Raw genomic sequence first — 25,600 nt, 5'->3', positions numbered from 1 at the left:
CGCTACCTGCACAACTTTGTTACCTGTGTGCACAAACTGGTGGGAAATAGTAAAAACTCACCTGGTCTCATCGTGATAATAATCATCCTTTTATTCATATCAAAAGATTGAAAGTACAATAAAATATTTTCATCTGATATTTGACAGGAAGACCAAAGAAAGAAATCAGCCCCAGCTGCCCTCCTGCTCGACCCAGGAATGATAATAATAATAATAATAATAATACATTTCTTACAATACAAAAATACTGTACACAGAGCCGGGTTAAAATCAGTGAGAGCTCGCTCTGACCTCGAGGAGGAAACCTCACCTGCGTCCGTCCTTCTGTCAAATAATTTTATGCCTGAATACAAATTGTATCTATAAATATGAAAAATAAGCATCTCAATGTCCTGCACCAGTCGGATCATCAGTTGAAATCAAATAATCAAAAACAAACTGTAGTCATGTGACAGCTGGAATTATTCCATTACAAAAATAAATACCAGAAGGAAACAACCAAAATATACAAAGACAAATTAATTTCTCATCCCTGGCAGCTTTGTTCAATATTAAATTATCTGTTTCTCTGCTATAAACACACTCCTGATTACCCACAATCCCCTTCACGCTGCGCTGCGGGCCACTGTAATGAGGTTCTATTGAGTAAAATAAACCGTCGAGTTTTTCATTTTGTCTGCAGACAGTTCAAGTTAATTTAAAATATGTAACGACTTTATTTTAATATTTAATAGCTTTAACTTGTAAAATTAAGTGTTTCTGGATCTGGATCTTGTATTGCAGAAGCAAAAGAATAACTGATAAATTTTAGGACTGTTTTTGCCAAATGAACCAAAAATTTCGCAAGCAAAAATAAACAGGAACTCGCCAGAGACACTGCCGTCCTTTCAGCTTTAAATATTCAATGAATTCTAATCAAATATGGACCCTGGTGTGAGCGCCTGAATAATTACTAACTTTTACTGTTTAACATTACTCAAATTTAAAAATGTATCAGTTAAGAAAAAACTAAATTAATTATGTTTTTTATTCACGTTTTATGAATGGATTTAAATTGTGGATTCTCAAACTCAAGCATTTTTTAATTATTTTGTCTTTAAATGACAAATTAGTAATTTAATTTAAAACTGAGTAAAATAAAATTCTAAATAAAATTACATTTTAAAAGGCCTTAACAAGACGTGTGAGCAGTTTGCCACCTTAAAATGAAAATTTTTATTTTTTTTAAATTTTAATTTAAGCACTTTGACGACAAATTAAAGCTATCACTAAAGGGAAACTGTAAATATTAAAGCAAATGATCTGTTAGATGGAATATGTTAAGTGCATGAAAACTCAAATTTAAAAACCTTTCCCCAATAAATTTCTGTGGTTCCATTTTAAAAGCTAATTATTGATTCATCATTTAAAGACAGAAAAAGGACATAAATATTTTTTTTGACAAACTATTGATTCTATTTAAACACAGTAAAAGGCTGTAATTATTCTGCAGCTCACTCCAGGCTTCATAATCAAACAGCACGTGACTTCTGATCGATCAGTAAAGATTAAATGTTTCCTCCGAACTGGAATTATGAATTCAAAGTGTTGTTTCGGCTCAGACCAACAGTCTGAACGTGACCTCCAGATCACCTTCAAACTACCTGAGTAACAAGTGGCCACGTTAACGACCGAACAGACAGTGACATGTTGACAGAGAATAAGAGCTGAGGAGGTTTGAGACGCAGCCTGCAGCCGTGCTGCTGTTGTTTTCTCACTCGGGGATAAAACAAGTTTTCAGACAAAGTTCAAGTGTTGCTGGAAAATAAGAAAAAACTAAAAGAGGCCTGTTGTTCCGATGAAGAAAAGAGAATTACTGAAAAGTAGAATTAAACTAAAAATCTTGACAGTTCATTTATTCTGTTTCCATGGTGACATAGGAGGTGGCAGCAGCGGCAGCACCGCCCAGTTCCGCGTCATCGTCTTTGCAGGAAGTGATGTCGTTGGCGGGCTGGGTGGAGGAGGCGGGGCTTGTGTTGGGGGCGGGCAGAGTGGGTATTCTGATCTTGTCTTGTCGATGGTAGAACAAGACGTAGGCAGCGTTGGTCTGCACGACAACAAATTATCAACAGGTTTGAGTTTATGATCTTAATCAGTCGTGTAGTGTTGGTTTGTTAAAAACTACGGAGCTGCCAAAATAAATAATTAAATATAAATAAATGAATGATAAATTAACATGCAATTAAATGTACCAAAAATATAAATAATATTTTCATATTAATTTGCTTATTTATTTACTGTTGAATTAAATTTCCATATTTACATCCCAGTTAATTTTCACTTTAATGTGTTAGTTTTTGCATTTATTTATTTTTAAACATGAATACAAATAAATTAAGAGAAAATTAAATAGAAAAAGTAATCGAAAGAATTAATACTGAACTGTGGAGGACGAACATTGCCAAAATTAATAAGCAAATGACTTTTTTTTTTTTTTTTTTTTTTTTTTAAAAGAGCATTTACATGTACCAAAAATTATTGAATGATTAAAGGTGATACTGACTGATATTTTCATTGTAATTTGCTTATTTATTTACTTCTGGATTAATTCCCATGAATATTTTCCCATTTGAAATTTCTTTTTATTTATTTTTTATTTATTTTGAAAATTAAAAAAAAAAAATAAAAGGGAAAATTAAATAGGAAAGTAAATAGAGAAATTTATAGAAAGGCAAACAAAGAAGCTAACTGAAACTGAAATGTCATGTCAAATGTTTTTCATATTTATTGTTAATATTGTGGTACATTAGAAAGCGTATTCATTTTTTTGGAGTCATTTTGTTTTTAATTTTACAGCGTTCGTCCTCCATAATAAACATGTTTTTAAAAACTGATCATTTTAAATCTGATTAAAGTCAATGTTTGAATGTTTGTCATCAGTCACCACTCTGTGCGTCTTACCACGATTTGGTCCTCTCTGGCGTACGTCACCTTGCTGTCGTCAAAGTAATACCACTGACCGTTATCTTTGTTCCGCGCGTAGCTGGTGTCTGCAGCAGAACACACACACGCACACACACACACACACGCACACACACACACGACTATGAGTGAACAAGGTAGTGAATGTTAAACATGACCTCTGTGATTCAGCATCATCTCAGCTGACAGATGAAACATGGGACCTACAATGTCCGTCTCTGAGTCCTCCATAATGATTGGACACAGCGATGAGGTCATAACGGCTCGGAGGCTCCCCATTGGACAGGCTTTTCCTCAGGAGGCAGCCGGAGAAATCCAGGTCTCTGTAACAACACACACCGTTCAGTTTACAGAGTGTGTGTGACTGAGTGAGTGTGTGTGTGTGTGTGTGTGTGCGTACCTGAGGGGGAAGTCCACGATGCTGTCCAGTTTCTCTCTGGTGAACTTGGTGTAGGAGAACCTCTTGAGGTGGATGATGAGAACCTCCGGCAGAGACCACAGGTCCAGCTTCTTAGTGGCCAGCTGGTGCTTCTTACACACCGGACAGTACCTGGAAACACACACACATTGTTCTATACCTTTCACAGCTGTTCATCACCAAGATTGTGTGTGTGTGTGTGTGTGTGTTACCATGGGTTCTCCTCCTCCAGTGTTTCCACAGTGGTGAACAGCTCGATGCACTCCTGCAGCTCAACTGTCGTCTGCTGCTGAGGAACCTCCATACTGGCGTGCTTCACATACTTCTGCACAGGAAGAGGAACAAGACAGAGGAGCAGAGGACGTTACAACCTGATTCACAGGTGAGGAAGAATTTAAATCATTTTTCAGACAGATCACAACTGCTGCTGAGTCTACGAGCTACTACACGTCCTGATCATAAGTTTTTAGTCAATTAATAGTGCTGATGGCTGAAGTTTGTGATTTCAGTGGATGCCTTTTTTTAGACAATTTTTTCAAAATGCTATAATATGACTTTTTCCGACATGCTATACTATGACTTTTTTAATTAATTTTTCCGACATGCTATACTATGACTTTTTTAATTAATTTTTCCGACATGCTATACTATGACTTTTTTAATTAATTTTTCCGACATGCTATACTATGACTTTTTTAGACATTTTTCCGACATGCTATACTATGACTTTTTTAATTAATTTTTCCGACATGCTATACTATGACTTTTTTAATTAATTTTTTCGACATGCTATACTATGACTTTTTTAATTAATTTTTCCGACATGCTATACTATGACTTTTTTAATTAATTTTTTCGACATGCTATACTATGACTTTTTTAATTAATTTTTTCGACATGCTATACTATGACTTTATCAGCCGAGTTTTTTTTTTTTTTTTAAACACGCTTTAGTGTGACGTTTTCCAACATACTATACAATGAACTTTTTTCTACATGCTGCTCTAAGACTATTTTAGCTGTTTTCCCAACATACTATAATACAACTTTATCAGTTTTTTCATTATACTATACTTTGACTTCTTGACATGGTAGTTCATGACTTTTTTTAGACAGACTATACTATGACTTTTTAAACACGGTTTAGGACATACTATTGCATGACTTTAATGACATACTTTTTTGTGACTTTTTATGTAATACTGTGTTGTTACTTTTTTAAGACATACTATATATTGACTTTTTTTTGGTCATAGTCTGATTTTTTTTAAATACTTTTTTGACACCAAACAACACTATGACTTTTATTCATGTTTTCATGACATACTATTCTATGATCTTTTTAATCAATTCTTCATGACATATTACACTATAACTTTTATTACTTTATTTATTTTATATCACTAACTCGGCTTCTTCTCCGGAGCCTTTGTGCTCCACTGTCTCTCAGATTAACTCATATCACAGCGGTGCCTGGACAGCGTGACGTGTGTGGTTGTGCTGCTGCCGTGGTCCTGCCAGATGCCTCCTGCTGCCGCTGCCATCATTAGTCATTAGTCATACTTCTACTGTTATTATACACATATGACTATTGTCACACATGTATACTGCGAGATATTAATACATACTTTCAACATATTGTACCACAGTAGCCAGAACTATAACTATAATATTATTACTTTCAATAATGTTGTTGTAAGCTACTGTCATTACCTGCATCTCTCTCTCTCTCTCTCTCTCTCTCTCTCTCTCTCTCTCTCTCTCTCTCTGTCTCATTGTGTCATGTGGATTACTGTTAATTTATCACACTGATCTGTTCTGTACGACATCTATTGCACGTCTGTCCGTCCTGGAAGAGGGATCCCTCCTCAGTTGCTCTTCCTGAGGTTTCTACCGTTTTTTCCCCGTTAAAGTGTTTTTTGGGGAGTTTTTCCTGATCAGCTGTGAGGGTCTTAAGGACAGAGGGATGTCGTATGCTGTAAAGCCCTGTGAGGCAAATTGGGATTTGTGATATTGGGCTTTATAAATAAAATTGATTGATTGATTGACTGATTGACAACATAATAAACTGTCTTTTTGTCACTTTTTTTAATGACAAACTATAGCAATCCATTTTAGTAACTTAAATTCAATACACAATGTGTCTGACCTCACCAGTGTTGCAGGAATCTTGTTCTGTCATCGGTGCTAGTGCTGTTAGCTAAAGTTAGCAATTTTAATGGAAAGCTCGACAGTAAAATGTGAAAGTGAGATGAAATTTGTGTGTGCCCTTTCCTGTGTGGCCAAACTTTCACAATGTCTGATCTTCATACACAAACATGTTCACACTGACCTCAGCTTCATTTTCATTGTAGAATCTCTTCTTCATGTCAGGGTCCCAGTCGATGGCCACATAAGGCTGAGCTACAGAAAGACAGTACTGTCATTAGTACGTTTAAATCAAATGTAGAGTATGATACAGATGTAATGTTACCTGAAGATGACTTTAAATGCACCTTTGAAATCCACTTAAAACAAGGAAAGTGAAATATTTCAACATATAAATTGAGCACTGCTGTGCTGTGCTCTGTGCTCTGTGTGTGTGTGTGTGTGTGTGTGTTCAGACTTACAGCTGAAGGACACAGCGCTCCCTCCCTCTCCCATCCCTCTCTCAGTCGTCCCATTTGAGTTGACCGCCTGGATGGTGAACAAACTCTTCCTCCTCTTACGACACACCTTCCTCTTCGCTGGCTGCTCACTGGCTGGCGGGCTGGGGGAACACGCCTCCTCCTGCTTGTCCTCTTCTTTTTCTTCTTCTGCGGTCTCACAGGGCGGCTGCAGTTGCTCTGCTGGTGGTTCTGAGCTGGTGTCGGAGGTCCTGCTCAAGTCCTCACAGCGTTTAGCGTCATCAGTGTTGGTGTCGTTGGCGTTGTTAGCGTCGGTGCTGCAGACAGCCTCAGTTTGGTTCTGTTGCCCGTTATTGGTCTCTGCGTCGCCGTGGTCCAGTGAGGGCTGTGTGTGGTTGACGTCGGCAGCAGTGTTGTCTAACTGGCTGTTTGCCGAGGAATCACCGCAGCAGGGTTCTGTCTGAGAGGGCCCGGCTTTCTCCACCTCCTCCTGCTCCTCCTCTGAGGAAACGACACAGAACCAGCGAGAGTGAAGCTGCAGCTCAAACGCATCTGAGAAAACTCTCACTTCACAATACGCCTTCACGTTGTTTTTATTTTCAGTTCACTGTTAAATAACAAAATAAAACGAAAGCCTGGAAACACCTCAACTCAACTAACTTAACTTATTTGCTTTTGAACAATTTATCTCAATAAGAAATATTTTAATTATCTTTCAGAGCATTGTAACTGATGAGATGTGCCTGAACCTTAACTGTGCCTTTGAAACTGGACTGAAATGTTTAAAACCTGTGTGCTGCTAGCTCTGTAATCTTGTTATTAATAATAAGCTTGTGGGCTGACAGTAGTACAGTAGCTTGAGGATACCGTCACTGATGCCGTTGGTCTGAGTCTTGTACAGCTCCTCTTCATCCTCATCTTCCTCCTCTTCCTCTTCCTCCAACTCCTCAGAGGGATCAGGAGGTCGAACGTAGCGTCTGCACACACAAACACCTTATTAATGTAAATACTGAGTTTATAACAAGCTATAAAAAATGACTTGGTAATATGACCTGCTAGTCAATGACATGTGATGCTATACTATGACACACAACACTACGATGAGCTACACACTGACAAACTGTAGAATTTTTCTTAATGAAAAACTATCTCATGACCTTTTTTATGATTTTCTTTAAATAACACACTATAACCTACTATGACATTTTCAGCTACTTTTTTATGGCATAGTATGCTGTGACCTTTTTAGTATGTTTTTAATGACTTTTAAAATGACAAACTATACGACCACATTTTTTATGAAAATATTTACAACAAACTTTGACTTTTCTGTTTATTGTTTTATGGTACACTATGACTTTTTTATGGTATACTGTACTATAATATGACTTTAAAAAAATATAGTATACAGTTACTTTTTTAAGACATTTTTATTCATTTTAATGGCATATTATACTTTGACGTTTTATGGCTATGGCTTTTTTTATGGCATACAATACCATGATTTATAAATACTATTCTATGACATTTTCATATTTTTTTATGGCTTTTTTAAATAATGTTTTATGGCATACTATGCTATGACATTTTTTATAAATTATTTTTAGCATACAATACTGTGAAATTTTTTTGAATTTATTTTCTATGGTATACTACAATATGACTTTTTTAAATGATTTTTTATGGCATACTTTACTAGGACTTTTTACAATGGCTTTTAAATTTTTTTTTTGACTGTTACATTTTTACAAAAAATTAGTCAAGGTGCATTTATACTTAAAGAGTCTTTGAGTAATTGTCTATATCTGTGTGAGTGTGTGTGTGAGTGTGTTTCACTCACGCCAGCCTCTGCAGGAACAGGTTGTAGAGCGCCTCCCGGCTGCAGCTGCTGCGCGGCACATTCAGCAGCAGCGGGTGTCCAAACAGCGACGTGCCGTACGAGGTGCTGCCTGAGCCGTAGTCTCTGTAGTGGGAGCGCTCTCTGAGGTAGAGAGCCAGCAGCACCTGCTCCTCCTGCTGCTCCTCCAGCACACTCAGCTCATACCTGGACGCAGAGGCAAACTTTATGTAAAGCAGATGTGCAAATGTTTTACAAAGTCCAGTGCTGTCTGAGGACGCCTCAAATCAACAGGTAGAGTAGACGATAAAAAGCTGAGGTTGTCTTACACAAAGATGTCGTCTCTGTCCAGTATGCAGCTCAGAGATTCATCAGCGTTATATATCTTATAAAAACGATGGTTGAACACATCAGCTACCACCATCTGAAACACACACACACACACACACACACACACACACACACACACAAAGTTAAGACCTTCCTTCTCTGATCCTTTCACACTGTCACATCTCATCAGTCTCATAAGTCCACTGTCTGTTGGCTCAAATAAAGCTACAGCATTAAAAATACACAATTTTGTCATAATAAGTGTACGAATTCTTGACAAAGCCAGAAACGTTTTGTGAGGTCACAGTGACCTTGACCTTTAACCTTCGACCACTAAAATCAGTTTATTCTTGAGTTCAAGTGAATATTTGTGCTAAATTTGCTGAAATTCCCTCGAGGCCTTCTTAAGATATTGCATTTATACAAATGGGAAGATGCAAGGTCACAGTGACCTTTGACATTTGACAGCCACTATCAGTTCATCCCAGTGTCCACATGAATGTTTTTGCCAAATGTGAAAAAATTCCCTCGAGGCGTTCTCTAGCTATCACATTAACAACAGTTCACAGTAGTCGTATTTCATCAAAGTGTGGTGCAAATAGCAACTACATTTTCAGATAACTGGCAAAAGAAAATGTGAATTTATGTGTTTTTCCATCCACTGCTGCTCTGGGAATGTTGGGGTGTCTATGCATCAAGTCAGCAGCAGGTGGCGCTAATTTTCCAGTCAGGTGCCATTGCAGACAAAGACGGCCGAGCAGGATGACTTAATTAAAAGAGCGTCAGTGAAACCTCAGTAAAAGGAAAACAGTGGACGTCTAATAACAGAGCACGCTGGACAAAGGAAATATAGAGCTTAAAACAACTGATATTACAGCTCTGTGTTGTTGGAGGAGTTTAACAGTCCTCTGTTAGGGATGCATGATGTTGCATTTTTTGCCGATATCTGATGTGCCAATATGTAACAACTAATTTGCCCGATTACCAATACTGATATCAATATATCTGCTTTTTTACCCTACCTAATTTAAAGTCTTACTGACCCTTATTTCAGCCCATGATTCATCATTAATCATCAAACACACACACTGACCTGTGCGGGAGGTACGTTGGTCATCTCTGACAGCGCAGAGCAGAGGTCAGAAACTTTTCCTGCTTTAGGAACCACAACACGATGCTGCGCACACAAACACACACAAGACGACACTTTATCATATATTCATATCGCTATTAATGTAGAGAAAATGGTTTTACTGCAGAATTGTCTACAGAACAAAGAGTTAAGAAAGTGTCACCTGTGCAGGTTTGGCGTACGGGTCCAGAGAGACAAAGAAGATCTCCATGACGCGCTCCTTGCTGACAGGAAGTGGGACGCTCAGGTAGCAGAAGGGGTCGAAGGTCACAGAGACCTTGTGGCACTCCGGACAGACGAGCGTGGACTTGAAAAGGCCGTGAAATGTGTCAACAATCACTGAGTCGTTCCGCCGGCGGTGGTTACGCCACGCCTCCTCAGCCACTTCCTGCGGGACAGGAAGGAGAGACATGAAGAATGAGAGGAACATTACTGATTTGGAGCTTTGCAGCATCTCAGAAAAAGTTACTATAAAAACTAAAGATAAAAAGATAAAAAACTAAAGATACGCCAAAGTGAACACATTACAGACGGAGCCGTGTGTGTCGGTGGGTTCTCAGCTGTGGTCAGAGCAGCTCACCTGGTCTGGTCGTCCTTCAGCGTCCCGTAGTTCGATGTACTCTTTGTTTTTGACTCTGTTGAGGTCTTCATGCAGTCCGTCCAGCAGGAAGGACAGCAGCTCCTGACTGTCGTGTTGCTGGTAGCCCAGAAACTGAGACGCAAAGTGACCCACCTTCGTCTGCAAACACAGAAAGGACAGGCAGTCAAATACAAGAAAGGCTGTGCATCACATTTTTGTTTGTGTCTGTCATCCTCACAGTTTTACAGAGACTGAGATTGAAGCTTCAGACATTAAAGGTGCACTCTGTGATTCTAACATGTTTTGTCAAAATCAGCAAATACCACCTCACGGCAGAACAAATATCTGGTGTTCAGACACCTCTGAAAATGGGAAACAAACAAAGTGGCTCGGGCCGATTAAAACAACACCGTGCCTGCTGATTTTCTCGTCAGCGTCCTTGCCCACGAGGAGCAGAGCTACATCATGACAGGAATGAAACATAAATAACATGAGAAATATTACTGGAGCTTCTGAAGGAGCACTGACGGGAGAGGTGCTTCTGTTTGGGTGTCGAGTTCAAATTATTCTCCAGAATTGCTGACTCATGTACAGTTGGTCTTTGTGGTAGGCTATTTGTCCTTCTCTGTGATTGGACGGCTGGGTGACAGTGTTTTGTTGAGTTGAACATTTTTAGACTCTTTTTGACCAGAAAAAAGGCAAATATGCAGAGCAGAGCAGACGCTCAGCGCCCTGTCGCACTGCTGCAGTTTGTAGCAGAGTGTAAATACAAAGTGTTCCCACTGTAAAGAATTAACAAAATAAGCTGGCCTCGGAAAACAACACTTTCCTTTTGAACAAGTTGAGGCGGAGCGGTCGCTGCAGCTTCACTTCTTCTTTTGGCATTCAACTACAGACTAGAACACTCGCAGACGTAAATGCTGCCCCATCTGGTGCAGAAGAATTCTATCCTCTGTACCTTCAGTACCGACTGGACTGGAGAAAATCAAGTACTGACACATTTTCAGAATTTTGGCCTCAACATGGTACTAAAGTATCAGTCCTTGTGACACCCCTACACTGTGCTCAGCTCTCAGTAGTGTTAGTGGATCTCCTCTGTAAGTCTCTGTGGTTTGGAGTTTAGTTTCACTCCTCTGTTCCTCCTCTGTTCAGTTTCATCTGACACACACAGAAACAGATCAGAGATCAGTGAGGCAGCTGTCTCGCTTCTGTGAATGAATCAGCCCAAATATTACGTTACAGCAGTGTTTCTGGTGTTTTCTCTCTGGCCTAGAAAATACACCACACTTCAGAAATTATAATTCTTTACTCAGGATCCAAAGACCACTTCAGGACCCCGGCCCACGTGTTGGGAACCACTGTGTCAGAGAATATTGTTGTTTCATCTTATCAAATGTTTCAGTTGCCACGGTGAGACCTCTGCGTGTGATCAGGAACTCATCAGCTGAACGCTTTGTTACCTTGAAGACGCGCGGCACCACAGAGTAATGCCTCCCAGACCACATCTGTTTGATGACGTCAGCGTAGGCCTCAGCGATCTCTCCCTTCATGCCCAGAGGGTTGGTGAAGTTCAGCTCCTCCAGGTAGGAGCTCTGCAGGAAGTACTCCGTCAGAGGAGGAGTGTTACTCAAACACTGCAGAGAGAGACGGGAGGAGTTAGGCCTAAACAAAGAGTTTAAAAGTAAAAAATTAAGGTTATAAATAATTATTAATAAGTTTCAAATGAAACTGAAACACGGACAGACGCAGGCTCAGTGCAGCTGAGTTCCTTCAGGCTGTGCTGAAACGTGAGCAGCAACACTAACCTCAGCCAGGTGTTAATTATACACACAGCACATTTCATGATCTCTTGAAGATTGTTAAAGGGTTAAAGGGACAGTTCGCCCCAAAATTAAGAATACATATTTTGTCATGCTATTTATTAATCTACGTTGTGTGAGTTGCTGAGTGTTGGAGCCCTCCCTCCAATACAATCGAACTAGAAGGCACTGAGCTTGTGGCGCACAAAGCTGTATCACAACGCAGGAGGAAGAGTGCATCTACTCATGAACAAGAGGCTCGTGCTCGTTGTTCAGGTGTTAAGGCCTCTGCACTACAAATCCGTATTTTTTGAAATTGTTGAAAGTTTCAAAAATAAATACGACCTCACGTTGTGTCCGTCATGTTCACGCACTGACTCCAAAACTCTCGTCCGTGATTAAAGTTTTCAGAACAGGTTAGATTTTAGTGTTTTTGCACATCCGTCGCTTTAGAGAATCTTTTGACCAAGAAGAAAAGAAGAAAATGTATCGTAACCTGCAGAACACATCCACAACAAGAGAGGAACGGGGTGCTCACTATCTTTGCATAACACAGAAAGCCTGCTTTCAACCAGGGATGTGTGCGATTAGTCAACTAGCTGATTCCGTCTCCAGTCAGCACCAGAAATACTTGTCGTTTATACATATTATGAACATACCCAGAGGAAAACAAGGAGTTTGGATTTGTATGTGAGACGAACCAGCGGCTCAGATCATCAACAGCTCTCCTTCTCTCTTTTAAACACACATGCACAAACACACACATGCTCTCATCTTCATCCAAGTCTACATGACTGTCTCAAGTCCTCAGCTGCCTGCAGACATTTGATGCCGAAAGTATGTCCAAGCCTCGCACACACTTACAAAGACTGGATGTGTTCTTGTTAGGCTGAAAAACAGAGGTGCTTTTTGAGCACCTGAGAAGCCTGCATGTGTGTGTGTAGAGAGAGTTACTGTGTGAGTGTGTGTTTTTGTAAATGGAGAGGATCATTATATGTACAGTAAATAAATATTGTTTGTTAAGTTTTATTCAGTGAGCTCATGTTTTGTAGGGTAATGTACAGTGTTCATAATGCACGGTGCAAAGAGCCGCATGTTTCAGTGGTTTTTAAAATATGATTTAGTGATTGAAAAATTTCATGGCTCTTATAATATACTACATATTTTTTGGACATTTGTTTTTTTGTTGGTTTGTTAACCTTATCGATTAAATCGTGTTCAGTTTCGACTGTTGTCTTTCTTGTAGACTCACGGACCAGTCTAAGTTTAAACCTCCGTTTAAATGTCACATTAGCCATTAGGAGCGTCCCTACTTTTAACAAATCCGATAGCAATATTCAGGTGGATGATGACGATGATGATGAGGAGGAGGGGAATGTAATACAGGATGAGAACCACAAACAGACAGAGAGAATAACAGTGTGGGGTCAGACAGGGAGGACAGTCCGGCCCCTTCAGGCAGCCATGGTGCCAAATGCAAAACAATGGCAGAGAGTGGAGACAGCTGGGATGTTCCTCCAGTGGAGAGAAGAGAGGGAGCAAACACGTCTTTGAATTTTGTCTAATATTGAGAATTTTCACAATGAAGTGAACAATAAAACACATCAGACTCAGTGTGCAAGGTTTCTGTGATTTTCACTGGATGACAGATTGAAACAACACACACAAGTACAAGCTTGGAACATAAAGGCTTCACTTTGGGTTTGTGTGTGTACGTGTGTGTGTGTGTGTGTGTGTGTGTGTGTTTCGGACCTGTAGAGCAGAGTTCATGAAGCAGGTGTTGCCCAGGTTGGTGAGGCCACAGACTCCCGGCTGTCCTCGGTACGAGTCCTGCTCCTCCACAGAGTTCCTCCTGAAACAACCAGAGCAGGCGTCAGCAGCAGATTCAGGTCAGACTGAATGAGACTGACATCAGGAGGAAGAGGAGGAAGGATCACTGTTGCTGTGGTGTAGACACCAAGATATGTCAGTTATGGTCTAGCAGGGATAGTATGTAGCAGATAGTATGCATTCACCTCATCTAGCAGACTGTCTGAGGGGACTTTGTCACTTAATCTTAGTGATCTGCTGGTAAGTTGGGGCTTGGTACCCAATCTCAGAGTGTGGGGATGATGACGACATCCCCACCTGGACCTGCAGCATGTCTGTTCTATCTCATCAGTCTCTAGTTGTGATAGCAGTTGTTGGACGTTGGAACACTGGGCCAGGAGCTGTTTCTTTGTCAGCCCAGATGTTGGGTTTCGAAGCATCCTGATATCCCACATCCTCTGCATGTTTCCCCTCTCACTGCAGTTACTTGTGTAGTAGCATTCCTACAGTTCCATATTCTCTGCTCTAGTTCATCTATGTCTTGTTCCAGTAGCCCATTTCTCATCAGGTTGCCCTGGTTCCTCAACACCTTGTAGTGACACCCAAGCCAATATGACTCTTGCGGTGTGCAGTTTCACTCATCCTGAGGTAGGCTAGCAGCATTAAGAACCTTGCCTTAGGGTTCACACTGAATACGTGTTGCCCCACCCTGACCGGAAATCAAAGCCCCAGTCTTCAAAAGTCAGTAGTGTTTAGTTTAGTTTAGTTTATTAAGGATCCCCATTAGCTGGTATCGCAACCAACTAGTCTTCCTGGGGTCCTGTTAACCACTGAGTCATCCAGCTACAAATCTACACAAAGGCTGTTAAAAAGTAATAATGGACGCCTCAAAGGGCATTACTTTTCTTACTGACCCCTCCACAGCAGCAGACGGCTCAGCCTCCATGTTGGACTCCAGCCTGCCTCTCCACACTGAAGGTTTGCTGACTGACATCGACTGTATGTAGTTACTGTCTGTGGTTGTGGCGGCAGTAGCTCAGTCCAGAGGGACTTGGGTTGGGAACCAGACCAAATATGGAGTCTGGACTGGTAGCTGGAGAGGTGCCAGTTCGCCTCCTGGGCACTGCAGAGGTGCCCTTGAGCAAGGCAATGAACTCCCAACTGCCCAGGATGCCAGTCCAAAGGCAGCCCCCCCACTAATCTCTCCATTTAATGCATGTGTAGGTCCTGTTTGTGTACATGTGTGTGCATTTTGGACTTGTGTGTATATGACAACGGAGTGAAAAGATTTAATTTCCCCTCAGGGACTAATAAAGTTTATCTTCTTCATTCTTTCTTCTTAAGTTCCCCCCACAACCACACTTCAAAAAAAAAAAAATCTGAACTATCCCTTTATAAACAAACAACAAAGGCATTGCATTGTGTTTTGTGTTCCACCCTTTGCAACATTAAATAAATAATAAATTAAAAAGGCTAAAATTAACACAAGTGACTCTAGCTCTCAAAACAGGACATGATCAAATCAAAGGAGAGGAAGATGACTACATAAAAATCAGAGCGAGCAGAGAACAGAAAAAGAAAGAAGGCCATGAGAGAAACGGAGACGGAGAGGATTTCAAAAAAAACAAAACTGAAAGTAAAGTGAACACACGAAGGGGCAATGAAGCGGGTACAATGAGAGTTCCCCAGACAGGAGGAAAGGAAGGGAGGGATGAACAGGAGGAGGTGATGAAGGAGGAGAAGAGACAGTGAGAGAGACATAGACACAAACAGCAGAGAAGGGAAAAAAAGAAAACACAGAGGACCAATCAGAGAGACAGACAGTGAGCTCTTACATGATCTGAGGTCTGGAGCTTGGCCAGGTGCCGTCGGCATTTCTTGTCTCCATAATCACCGTCTGAGACACACACACACACACACACACACACACACACACACACACACACACACAGGCATGTTCCAGCTTATCTCTGAGGTCTGCTGTTAAGTTTTCTGTGCTATGAGGAAGTTAGTCGTGTTCTGAGTTACAGTAACATTCATGTGTGGAAATAATCGACCTGATTCTCACTGTGAAAACATCACTGAATGAATCTACAGATCCTGAGACTTTACGTAATGTCAGGTATGTTAAACAGAGTGTGTGTGTGTGTGTGTGTGTGTGTGTGTGTGCCCTCACCATCCCGGAGCTTAAACAGGCGTCCAACACGCTCACGTGAACATTCCTGAGACGCTCGCAGCTGCTGTCTGAACTCTTCATCCACAGACGACACTCGGAGCCCGGAGGCACCGAGAAAGCCTCACACATCGCCCTCTGGATCGAGTCTACACACACACACACACACACACACACACAAAAGGATGTTTAAAAGAGAGTTCACAAACCCAGCTCCATAAAGAAACTGTTTTCTCAGTAAGTTGTTGAAGAACTTCTGAGATTAACTGAAACACCGACTGAGAGTCAGACCTGTGAAGCTCTTTAACAACCTGCACACTTTCCCTGTCAGAGTAAGTGACAACACACACACACACACACACACACACACACACACACACACACACACACACAGATCAACTCACGTATGCTGTCGGTGCGGCTGAACTGTGCGGTGATGACGTTCTCCATGTTGCTATGGAGACAGAGGAAGATCTCAACGGGGTAAACCTCCACCTTCAGAGTGCTGGGAAGGTCCACCACCTGACACACACACACACACACACACACACACAAATAAACAGGATCAGCAGAAATCCACCACTCTCATTTCGGACTCCAAAAACGAAATGACACCAGCATCTGACATGTATCTTGCATTTAACTCGCATGTATCTGACGTGTATCTGGCATATAACTGGCATGCAAGTGATGTGTATTTGGCATGTATCTGGTGTATATCCTGCGTGTATCTGACGTGTAACTGGTGTTTATCTGGCATGTATGTGGGTTGCATCAGGTGTTTATCAAGTGTGTATATAGCATCAATCTGGCATGTACCTGGCATGTATCTGACGTGTACCTGGCATTTACTTTGCATGTATCCAGCATGTAACTTGTGTGCATCTGGCATCTCTCTGACAGTGAGACATGTAATTAATGTGTATCTGGCAGCTATCTGGTGTGTAACTGCTGCGTATCTAGCATGTATCTGGTCTTTCTGACATGTATTTTTCATTTAACACCCATGTATCTGACGTGTATCTATCCGGCATGTAACTGGTGTGCATCCAGCATCTCTCGGACAGTGATCTAGTGTGTGTCTGGCATGTGTCTTGCATCTATCTGCCATCTATCTGGCATGTAATTGGTGTGTATCTAGCAGGTATCCGGCATCTATCTGGCATGTAACTGGCATGTAACTGGTGTGTATCTAGCAGGTATCCGGTATCTATCTGGCATCTATCTGGCATGTAACTGGTGTGTATCTAGCAGGTATCCGGCATCTATCTGGCATCTATCTGGCATGTAATTGGTGTGTATCTAGCAGGTATCTGGCATCTATCTGGCATGTAACTGGTGTGTATCTAGCAGGTATCTGGCATCTATCTGGCATGTAATTGGTGTGTATCTAGCAAGTATCTGGCATCTATCTGGCATGTAACTGGTGTGTATCTAGCAGGTATCTGGCATCTATCTGGCATGTAATTGGTGTGTATCTAGCAGGTATCTGGCATCTATCTGGCATGTAATTGGTGTGTATCTAGCAGGTATCTGGCATCTATCTGGCATGTAATTGGTGTGTATCTAGCAGGTATCTGGCATCTATCTGGCATGTAATTGGTGTGTATCTAGCAGGTATCTGGCATCTATCTGGCATGTAACTGGTGTGTATCTAGCAGGTATCCAGCATCTATCTGGCATGTAACTGGTGTGTATCTAGCAGGTATCTGGCATCTATCTGGCATGTAACTGGTGTGTATCTAGCAGGTATCCGGCATCTATCTGGCATCTATCTGGCATGTAACTGGTGTGTATCTAGCAGGTATCCGGCATCTATCTGGCATCTATCTGGCATGTAACTGGTGTGTATCTAGCAGGTATCCGGTATCTATCTGGCATCTATCTGGCATGTAACTGATGTGTATCTAGCAGGTATCCGGCATCTATCTGGCATCTATCTGGCATGTAACTGGCATGTAACTGGTGTGGATCTAGCAGGTATCCGGTATCTATCTGGCATCTATCTGCCGTCTATCTGGCATGTAACTGGTGTGTATCTAGCAGGTATCCGGCATCTATCTGGCATGTAACTGGTATGTATCTAGCAGGTATCCGGCATCTATCTGGCATCTATCTGGCATGTAACTGGTGTGTATCTAGCAGGTATCCGGCATCTATCTGGCATCTATCTGCCGTCTATCTGGCATGTAACTGGTGTGTATCTAGCAGGTATCCGGCATCTATCTGGCATCTATCTGGCATGTAACTGGTGTGTATCTAGCAGGTATCTGGTATCTATTTGGCATCTTTCTGGCATGTAACTGGTGCGTATCTGGCATCGATCTGGCGCGTGTCTGGCATGTATCTGGTGTATATCCCATGTGTATCAGGCGTGTATCTGGTGTTAATCTGGCATATAACTGGTGTGTATCTGGCGTGTGGTGATGTTACCTTGCGTTCAAGCGGCGGCTGCCCGTCCACCATGCCGTACCAGGCCAGCAGCTTGTGCCAGGCCTCTGCCGGCACCAGCATAAAATCTTCATTCTCCACCAGACGCTCCTTCAGGTGGTAGGAGTCCAGATCTGACAACAGGAGACACGTCACTACATTACTGATGTTTATGACAGATGATGTCACTGTTTTAAACCTGAAGCTGCAGAGATCTGATTCTTAATCCACTCAGTTTGATCCTGATCCGGCTGTAGGGTTGTTTTTATCAGGGTGGAACACAGAACTGAAACACAGACACTGAATTACTCGTGTTAGCAGCTTCATAGAACGAAGCTTACTGAAGATCAGAGATGATAAACCACCGTTTCTTTGTAGAACATCAACAAACCTCCGTCACAAACACAGGATCAACTTATCAAAAGCAAATGACAGGTTTTCCTAAAAATAGAAAATTCAATAAGGTTTGTTTAAAGTGCTGTTTTCAGGTGTTTGCTTTTGCAGTCGCGGGTCAGAGATATGACAGTGACAGAGAGGAGCTGAGAGACAGAGTGGTGTGTGAGGAAGAGGATGAAGATGAGCAGCAGCATATCAGGGAATCAGAGGAGCTGCGTGTTGTTTTATGGGAAGAGTTTTTCAGGTTATGGCGTCATGAGGCGGAGCGGGGCGTTCACTGACCCTCAAACAGCTCAGTGTTGTCGATCTGACCGGGGAAGGACGACGAGTTCTGGTCTCCGGTCTCCACAAACTCCTTCCACTGTTCATACCAGTGACGCTCCACCACGTACCTGCAACACACACACACACACACACACACACACACACACACACCTTTAATGACATAATCTACAACAATTGATTGACAGGTCATTTAAAACAAAGATTATTACACTCTTCATTTTTTCTGCTGCCGTTAAAGGTTTGTTCACGTCAATGTCAGCAAACACACAAAGTATAAAGGCTGATTAAGTCTGTACTACGAGCAGGTTGTAAAAAAGCAATAACCAGGAAAAGGTTGAGTCTCACAACTTCTAAATGGATGAAAATAGTTCAGGAAATTTATTTTATTGAACAACTGACTTTTTCTCTGAGACGTGCCACTGAAAATGTGAAAAATATCGGAAAAAAGGAAATCTGATTTTGCTTTTAAGTTGTTTTATTTGGTGAATTTTGTTTTATTCTCCTCAGGATTAAGACATACAGAACAGATTACACCTTATGAATGAGTGGAAGATTTCTCCCTCTTAAAAATACCCTGGCTGTGTATGAATCAAAGTCAAGGATCAAACGGACTTCTGTGATCTTAAGGAACAATCATGGACGTAAAGGATCCGTTATCTGTGACACAACAATGTAACCCTGCTTCTTTTCATTTCCTGTTCTACTAGTTAAGCATTTCACCTTCACCTGTGACGTTCCTGTCTGTTAATAAAATGTAACAAAGGGCTAATTTTTTTATAACTTCACTGAGCTGTTCTTGAAATAAAAACGTTAGAAAAAAATGACTGAATCATTTGTTTAGTTTCTTTCTAATTAATTATCAAAACATAATTTACTTCCAATAATCCATGTCGTGCCTAACAATGCCTGATATTTATTTTTATCTCTATCGTCATTATTTATTCTTTTTTTTGCTCATGTTTTGTTATTACTATTTATCAGTTTAAATTGTGTTTTGTTTTCTTTGTTTTTTTACAGAATTTTTATCATCACTTCTACCATCTTTCTAGCTCTCCATGTTTAGAGATATTTAACTTTACATGTATACTCATTTGTCCGGAAAATGGCACCCAAACTTCGACACTGAACTACTGAGTCATGCCCAGAAAATTTCAATAACCAACAAAACTGTAAAATAATAATACTAATAATAACTTCTCAATGCAGTGAGGGCTTCAGCTGATGCTTATTTTTATTGTCCTTTAACATATTTTCTTGATTGATTCATCGCTGGTCTATAAAACATCAGAAAATAGCCAAATAAATAAATAAATGTCAGTTCCAGTTCCCCAAAGCCTAACGTGACGTCAGCAAGCTGTTCGTTCTGTTGGAAAACAGCCTGAAACTCAAAATCTTGTCTTTACTATAACGAGACAAAGAAAAGCTGCGAAGAAGCTGGAAAAATTAAATGTGAAGTATTTTTGTAAATAGTTGCAGACTTATTTCCTAACAATCAACCCACCTAAATCAATGGATGAACTGTTTCAGCTGTAGTCCATAAACATCAGTATTACACTCAACCATCATGACACAATAACACGAGTCCAAACATTTGACCACAACAAACTGAACGCCTCCACCTCTTCAGCGCGCCGCCACAGAAACTGTTCAAACTGATTTATGTAAGATACTTCACACATCGAGTGTTTTCATTAACATGCGTCCAGCTCTTCATCTTCGCTCTGTAAAATAATGGATTTAGTTTTAATTCCAGCCGAATGCTTCATCAGTTACAGTTACAAGAGGCTTCTCTACAGTAGGTGACGACAAACACACATTCAAATGAACAAACCAGCATAAAAAAAGCAGATGCCAAACCCTTTTCCACAGAACTCAGTGCAGGACTTGCCCATCTTCCTCCTCCAATCATCACACACACACAGTCACCAAACCATCGAAGAAGTTCAGTTTTCAGTTTCATTTCACAAACACAGTTTTGCTTTATGTCTCTGAGAGTCAAACAGTTTCACTTGGTCTTTATCCATTACAAACCTCTCTCCTCTGATCTGGGTCTCATTATTCTTTTATCACAGTTAACCACTTTGTTTCATGCCATGTGAAACTATCAATTAGTCCATCTTGATCTCTGTCTGAGTCTGGTTTCCTGTAGCTGCATATGTAGATCAAAACAAAGGTCTAAAATCAAAAACACCCTCTACTTTGTATTCATATATGAAGCAGTGTTTTATGCATTTGTCTTTATCAATAAATAACCCAAATTAAAAAGAAAACACAATAAACTGTCACAGGCAGTAAAACTAAACCTGTAAAGTCAAAGTACTGACATGTTCAGAGTTCCTGGTCCACTCTGTGATTCATGAGTGTTGACAGTGAAAAGAGTAAAGACAAAACTCTGCTCTCAGTAGCAGAGCCATTGAGAAACCTGCCCAGTCATGGTGCTGCAGAGTCTGGCTGATAATGATGCTACTACAAATCTAAGTGACAGCATCCAGTTGAAAACACAAACATCACTGCAGTCTGTTGTGTTTTAGCTGAGAGTCAGCGAGAGTTGGTTTTTCAACAAGACTTCATCTAATAGCAACAAAAGCAGTGTTGATCAGTCAAAAAAACATTCAGCCTCATCTTGTGTCACTCCTGTAATCACTGTTTTGACATTTGTATGGTGGCCCTAAGGGGTCAACACACTGCAAATTAAAGAAGAATTTCACTGCTTTCATAAAACTGGGCTGTCTGCAGTAGGAAGACAGAAATCTTTTAAAGTTGGTGCTACATGACCAGAGACAACAGAGGAGAAAGGGCTGTGGCGTCCGCTTTTGCTCATGAAATAGAAAACCTACAACTACCAGAATGCACAGCGCTGCACCGGACCAATAAAGGCTCCCGCTGGTGGGTGACGTAATGCAAATTGACACAATGGTGGCCAGCTGGCAACAGACAATCTCTTATTACAGTTAAACAGTACACTAAAGTCAGTAAACTACAACGCAGTGACCGAATCTTGGTTCATATCTGATGAGCGATGCGTAGTTTTACCGCAGTTTTTTCAGCCTCTGTTTCAACTGTGCAGGAAACAGTATGGCACCTACTTCCTGTTCACAAACTTTCACCATTGCACCTAAACGTGGCACTTAAGTATGTTTCTAAAGAACATTTTAGGTGACAAAAAGGCAGCACAATAATATCATCTTGGTTTATATTTGATCACCACTGCCTCGTTTTACTGTTTGATCTGAGTTTAGTCTGAATCTGAGAGGAGGGGGGCGGGTCTGTCTCCTGATTTGCTTCTATACTCTTTGTGTCCATGGTAGCGACATAGGTTTGAAATCATATTGTTGTCATTACAGGACAGAGAAGGTGATTTTTACACTGTAAAATGCCTCCAAGTATCTCGGAGTCTTGTTCATGCGTGAGGGCAGAGTGGAGCGTGAGATGGATCAGTGGTTTAGCAGACTGTCCTGGTGAAGAGGGAGCTGAGCCGGAAGGCAAAGGTTTGGTCCGTCTATGTTCCAGCCCTCACCTATGGTCATGAGCTCTGGGTAGAGACTGAAAGAATGAGATTGTGGACAAGTGGCTGAAATGAGTTTCCTCAGTAGGGTGTCTGGGCTCAGCCTTAGAGATGGGGGGAGGAGCTCGGAGTAGATCTGCTGCTCCTTCACATCAAAAGGGGCCAGTTGATATGGTTCAAATATCTGATCAGGATCTTCCTGGTCACATCCCGTTAGAGGTGTTCCCGGCATGTCTGATGGGTAGGAGGCCCCGGGGCAGACCCAGAACACCCTGGAGAGATTATATTATCTCATCTGGCCTGGGAACGCCTCAGGATCCTCCTGGAGGAGCTAGAAAGCTTTGCTGGGGAGAGGGACGTCTGGGGTACCTTGCTCAGTCTGCTGCCTTACAACCCAACCCCAGGTAAGCAGATGTAAATGGATGCATGGATGGTAAGTGAAGCAAATCTAGCAGCCACTTGCATATTTTACCAGCGTTTGCCTAGGAGCTGGTGGTAATTTCCAACCCTGTACAAATCTTACTACAAGCCATTATACTATTTGTGGATTTTTAAACACCAAAATATTTATAGCCTCAAAAACAAGTATCAGCCGTGCTGAATCTCTTCCCTGAGAAAAGAGCTGAAACGATTGGATAATTAAGTGATTGACAGAATATCAATCGGTAACTATTTTCTAGAGATGTACCGATACCACTTTATGATGGATATGAATTGTTGTATGTCTCAACTCCTAAAACTCTATGTAAAATATTAAGAAATAAATACATAATAGTAGAATGAATGCCATAAAACTTTTATTATTATTATTATCCAGTGTTGACACAGATCAAGACACAGGCTAAAGTGCAGCCAAACAATTTGGTAAAAAAGACATTTTAAAGGCTACAGTAGAATGCTTTTTAAACGTTTCATCTGCCTGTAGCGTGCGTATGCGTAATGACGTGAGGCATTACGTGGTATTGGATTGGTCACAGGCTGTACTCGCCGATACTCGATACCGCATTTTAGGCAGTATTGGAGGCATTTCCGATACAACTCTACTATTTTCATTGCTAAGGTCATTTTTCGTGTAAAAACATTTCATGGTGCACACAGGCTGTGTCCTTGCTGCAGCGGCCGCGGGTTCAATTCCAACCCACAGCTCTTTGCTGCATGTCATCGCCCCTTTCTCACCACATCTGTCTCATAGAATAAAGGCAAAAAACACCAAAATGTATCTTTAAAAAACATTTCATGGTTCCAGCTCCAGAAACGTGAAGATTTGCCACTTCTCCTTTTAAAAGTATTAATAATTAGTAGTAAGTGTTTTATTTCTATAGCACTTTTCGCAGATAAAATCACAAAGTGCTTTACAGCAAGAATAAAAAGCAATAAAATACAGAGACAACACATAAAACACACAACGGCACAGAAAACAGATAGAGTCACAGAGGCCCAAAAACATCAACACCAGTAAAAAGCCTGTCTAAAAAGATAAGTTTTTAGTTCTAGAAGTAATGCTGAGGATTGGACTGTTGGTTAAACAAACATTGTGATGGTGTCACTTTGGGCTCTGGGTCACTGTGACTCCACTTCTCACTGCTTAATACTTTTTTATGTCAAACAATCGATTACTGAGGAAAATAATCATCAGACTATTCCATAATGACAATAATCAATAGTTAATGATCTGAACTAAGTTCCATCTCAACCGACTACAACAACAAAATCCTGTTTGGACATTAATGTAAGAGTCAGAATGATCTAATGAGATCATACATAACACAATAACAGTCACAGGGAACAAGTTAATACTTTAATTACATTATCCTGGTTATGTTTACACACTTTTACTTCAATAAAATGTTAAAAACAGGACTTTTATTTGTAACAGAGTATTTTTAATGTGTGGTATTAGTACTCAAACTGCAGTAAGGGATCTAAATACTTCCTCTTCCACTGGTCAGGTGTGACATGAAATGGGACTTCACTCAGCTCTGGTGAAAACAAAAGTGGAAGCTTACGAGGCGACCCTGAACATCTCATTACACCTGGTTGACAGGCTAACGTTAGCAGCGCCAGCTAACGGTCACTTCAACGTCTGCCCGGTTAGCACGAGCTAACACGGCAGTAGCAGCAGCTAACATCAAACACCGAGCCGTTAAACGGTCCCAGTAAACTCACCCCGACCCCGAAACGGCCCGGCTCTGTCGTTAAACCCGTTAAGAACCGTTAGGTAACGTTAGCCGTGTGATGCTAACAGTTAGCCCTGTCACCGTGTGTGCGCGTGCGGGCGGACTCACCAACTGTCCCCGGCGCGGAGCTCACACTCCCGCAGGAGAGACTCGATCTCCCGCCGCTGGGTCTCCAAGCCCGGAGGCTCCGCGGCGGAACAGCGGCTGTTGGCCGTCATGATGCCCAATCAATCACTCATAAATGTCGGAACTGTCGGAAATGTTAAATGGAGCCAGGAGACGAGAGGCAGGAGTCAGCCGCCGCATTGATCAACCGATAAACGGGGAAGCTACACGGAGCTGTGTTTGCGGAAGTAGGAAGTGGTTCAGGCTCAGAGGATGACGACTTCCTGACTGAGGCCTCCGCACCTCATCAATATTTACACCAGAGGGCCAAATATTTATTAACCTGTCATAAATCATACCATTATCATTATATTATCATTATTATTATTATTATTATTATTATTATCATTATTATTATTACATCATACTTACCACTGTGTTATATTGTCCTACCACATGAAGTAATAAATTTCATTTTCACTTTCCATATTTTTTCTATATTATTAGAGACAACCCTTAGCCTCATTTTTAATCACAGCTTGTATCGCCTACTATTAATCATACTGTGTCACTTTACCTCTTCACCCTGTCTTTAATTGCTCTTGTATGGTTCTTTTTTTAAAACTTCTGCTCTTATACTGGTTATACAATCCCTTATTTTATTAATTCTTCTTTTTTTTACTTCTCTATTCAGCTGTACTTATTTCTGTCTTATATTGATGAACAAGATCAGTGCTAGCCATGGTAGAGGAGGTATTCAGACCCTTTACTTCAGTAAAAGTAATAAGACCACACTGAAAAAACTCCACTGCAAGCACAAGTCCTGCATTCAAAAGCTTACTGAATTAAAAAGTATGGAAGTATTTAAGCAAAATGTACTTAAAGTATTGAGTGTGCAGTAAAATGTTCTGTGCTGTCAGTCTTTTACTATTACATGCTATGTTTCTGTGTTATTATTTATGAGAGGGGAGGGGGCGATGCAAAACAGGGGAGGCACTTCAAATAATTTATTAAGCACCAGGGAGGAAGTTATGATCTTTTATTTTTGCTTAGAGGA

At 41.0% G+C, this 25,600-nt stretch overlaps 1 protein-coding gene across 1 annotated transcript; it reads right to left on the bottom strand.

The window, feature by feature from the left end:
- Positions 1–70: 70 nt before the first annotated feature.
- usp11 (ubiquitin specific peptidase 11) lies at positions 71–24,782 on the bottom strand. The gene is made up of 21 exons (XM_049582166.1): positions 24,547–24,782; positions 18,754–18,863; positions 18,079–18,209; positions 16,050–16,167; positions 15,649–15,794; positions 15,308–15,369; positions 13,416–13,515; positions 11,325–11,498; positions 9,865–10,023; positions 9,448–9,672; positions 9,246–9,329; positions 8,152–8,246; positions 7,826–8,029; positions 6,853–6,962; positions 5,989–6,486; positions 5,712–5,782; positions 3,592–3,704; positions 3,362–3,511; positions 3,169–3,284; positions 2,941–3,029; positions 71–2,086 (listed from the first exon to the last, which is right to left on the bottom strand). Exons 1-21 carry the CDS (start codon positions 24,654–24,656, stop codon positions 1,895–1,897), a joined length of 3,057 nt encoding a protein of 1,018 aa, XP_049438123.1. The 5' UTR covers positions 24,657–24,782; the 3' UTR covers positions 71–1,894.
- Positions 24,783–25,600: the final 818 nt, after the last annotated feature.

Source organism: Epinephelus fuscoguttatus, linkage group LG7 (genome assembly GCF_011397635.1).
Source record: "Epinephelus fuscoguttatus linkage group LG7, E.fuscoguttatus.final_Chr_v1".
In the NCBI taxonomy this organism is placed as follows: Eukaryota; Metazoa; Chordata; class Actinopteri; order Perciformes; family Serranidae; genus Epinephelus; species Epinephelus fuscoguttatus.
The sequence above is the reverse complement of the archived record's forward strand: the minus strand, read 5'-3'. Positions and strand labels throughout refer to the sequence as shown.

Excerpts from the sequence above, each read along its gene's own strand:
- usp11 (XM_049582166.1), bottom strand. The coding sequence starts at position 24,656 with ATGACGGCCAACAGCCGCTGTTCCGCCGCGGAGCCTCCGGGCTTGGAG. Across the intron at positions 13,516-15,307 it reads AGCTCCAGACCTCAGATCAT|GAGGAACTCTGTGGAGGAGC; the intron begins GTAAGAGCTCAC and ends TGGTTGTTTCAG. Across the intron at positions 10,024-11,324 it reads TGGTGCCGCGCGTCTTCAAG|ACGAAGGTGGGTCACTTTGC; the intron begins GTAACAAAGCGT and ends CTGTGTTTGCAG.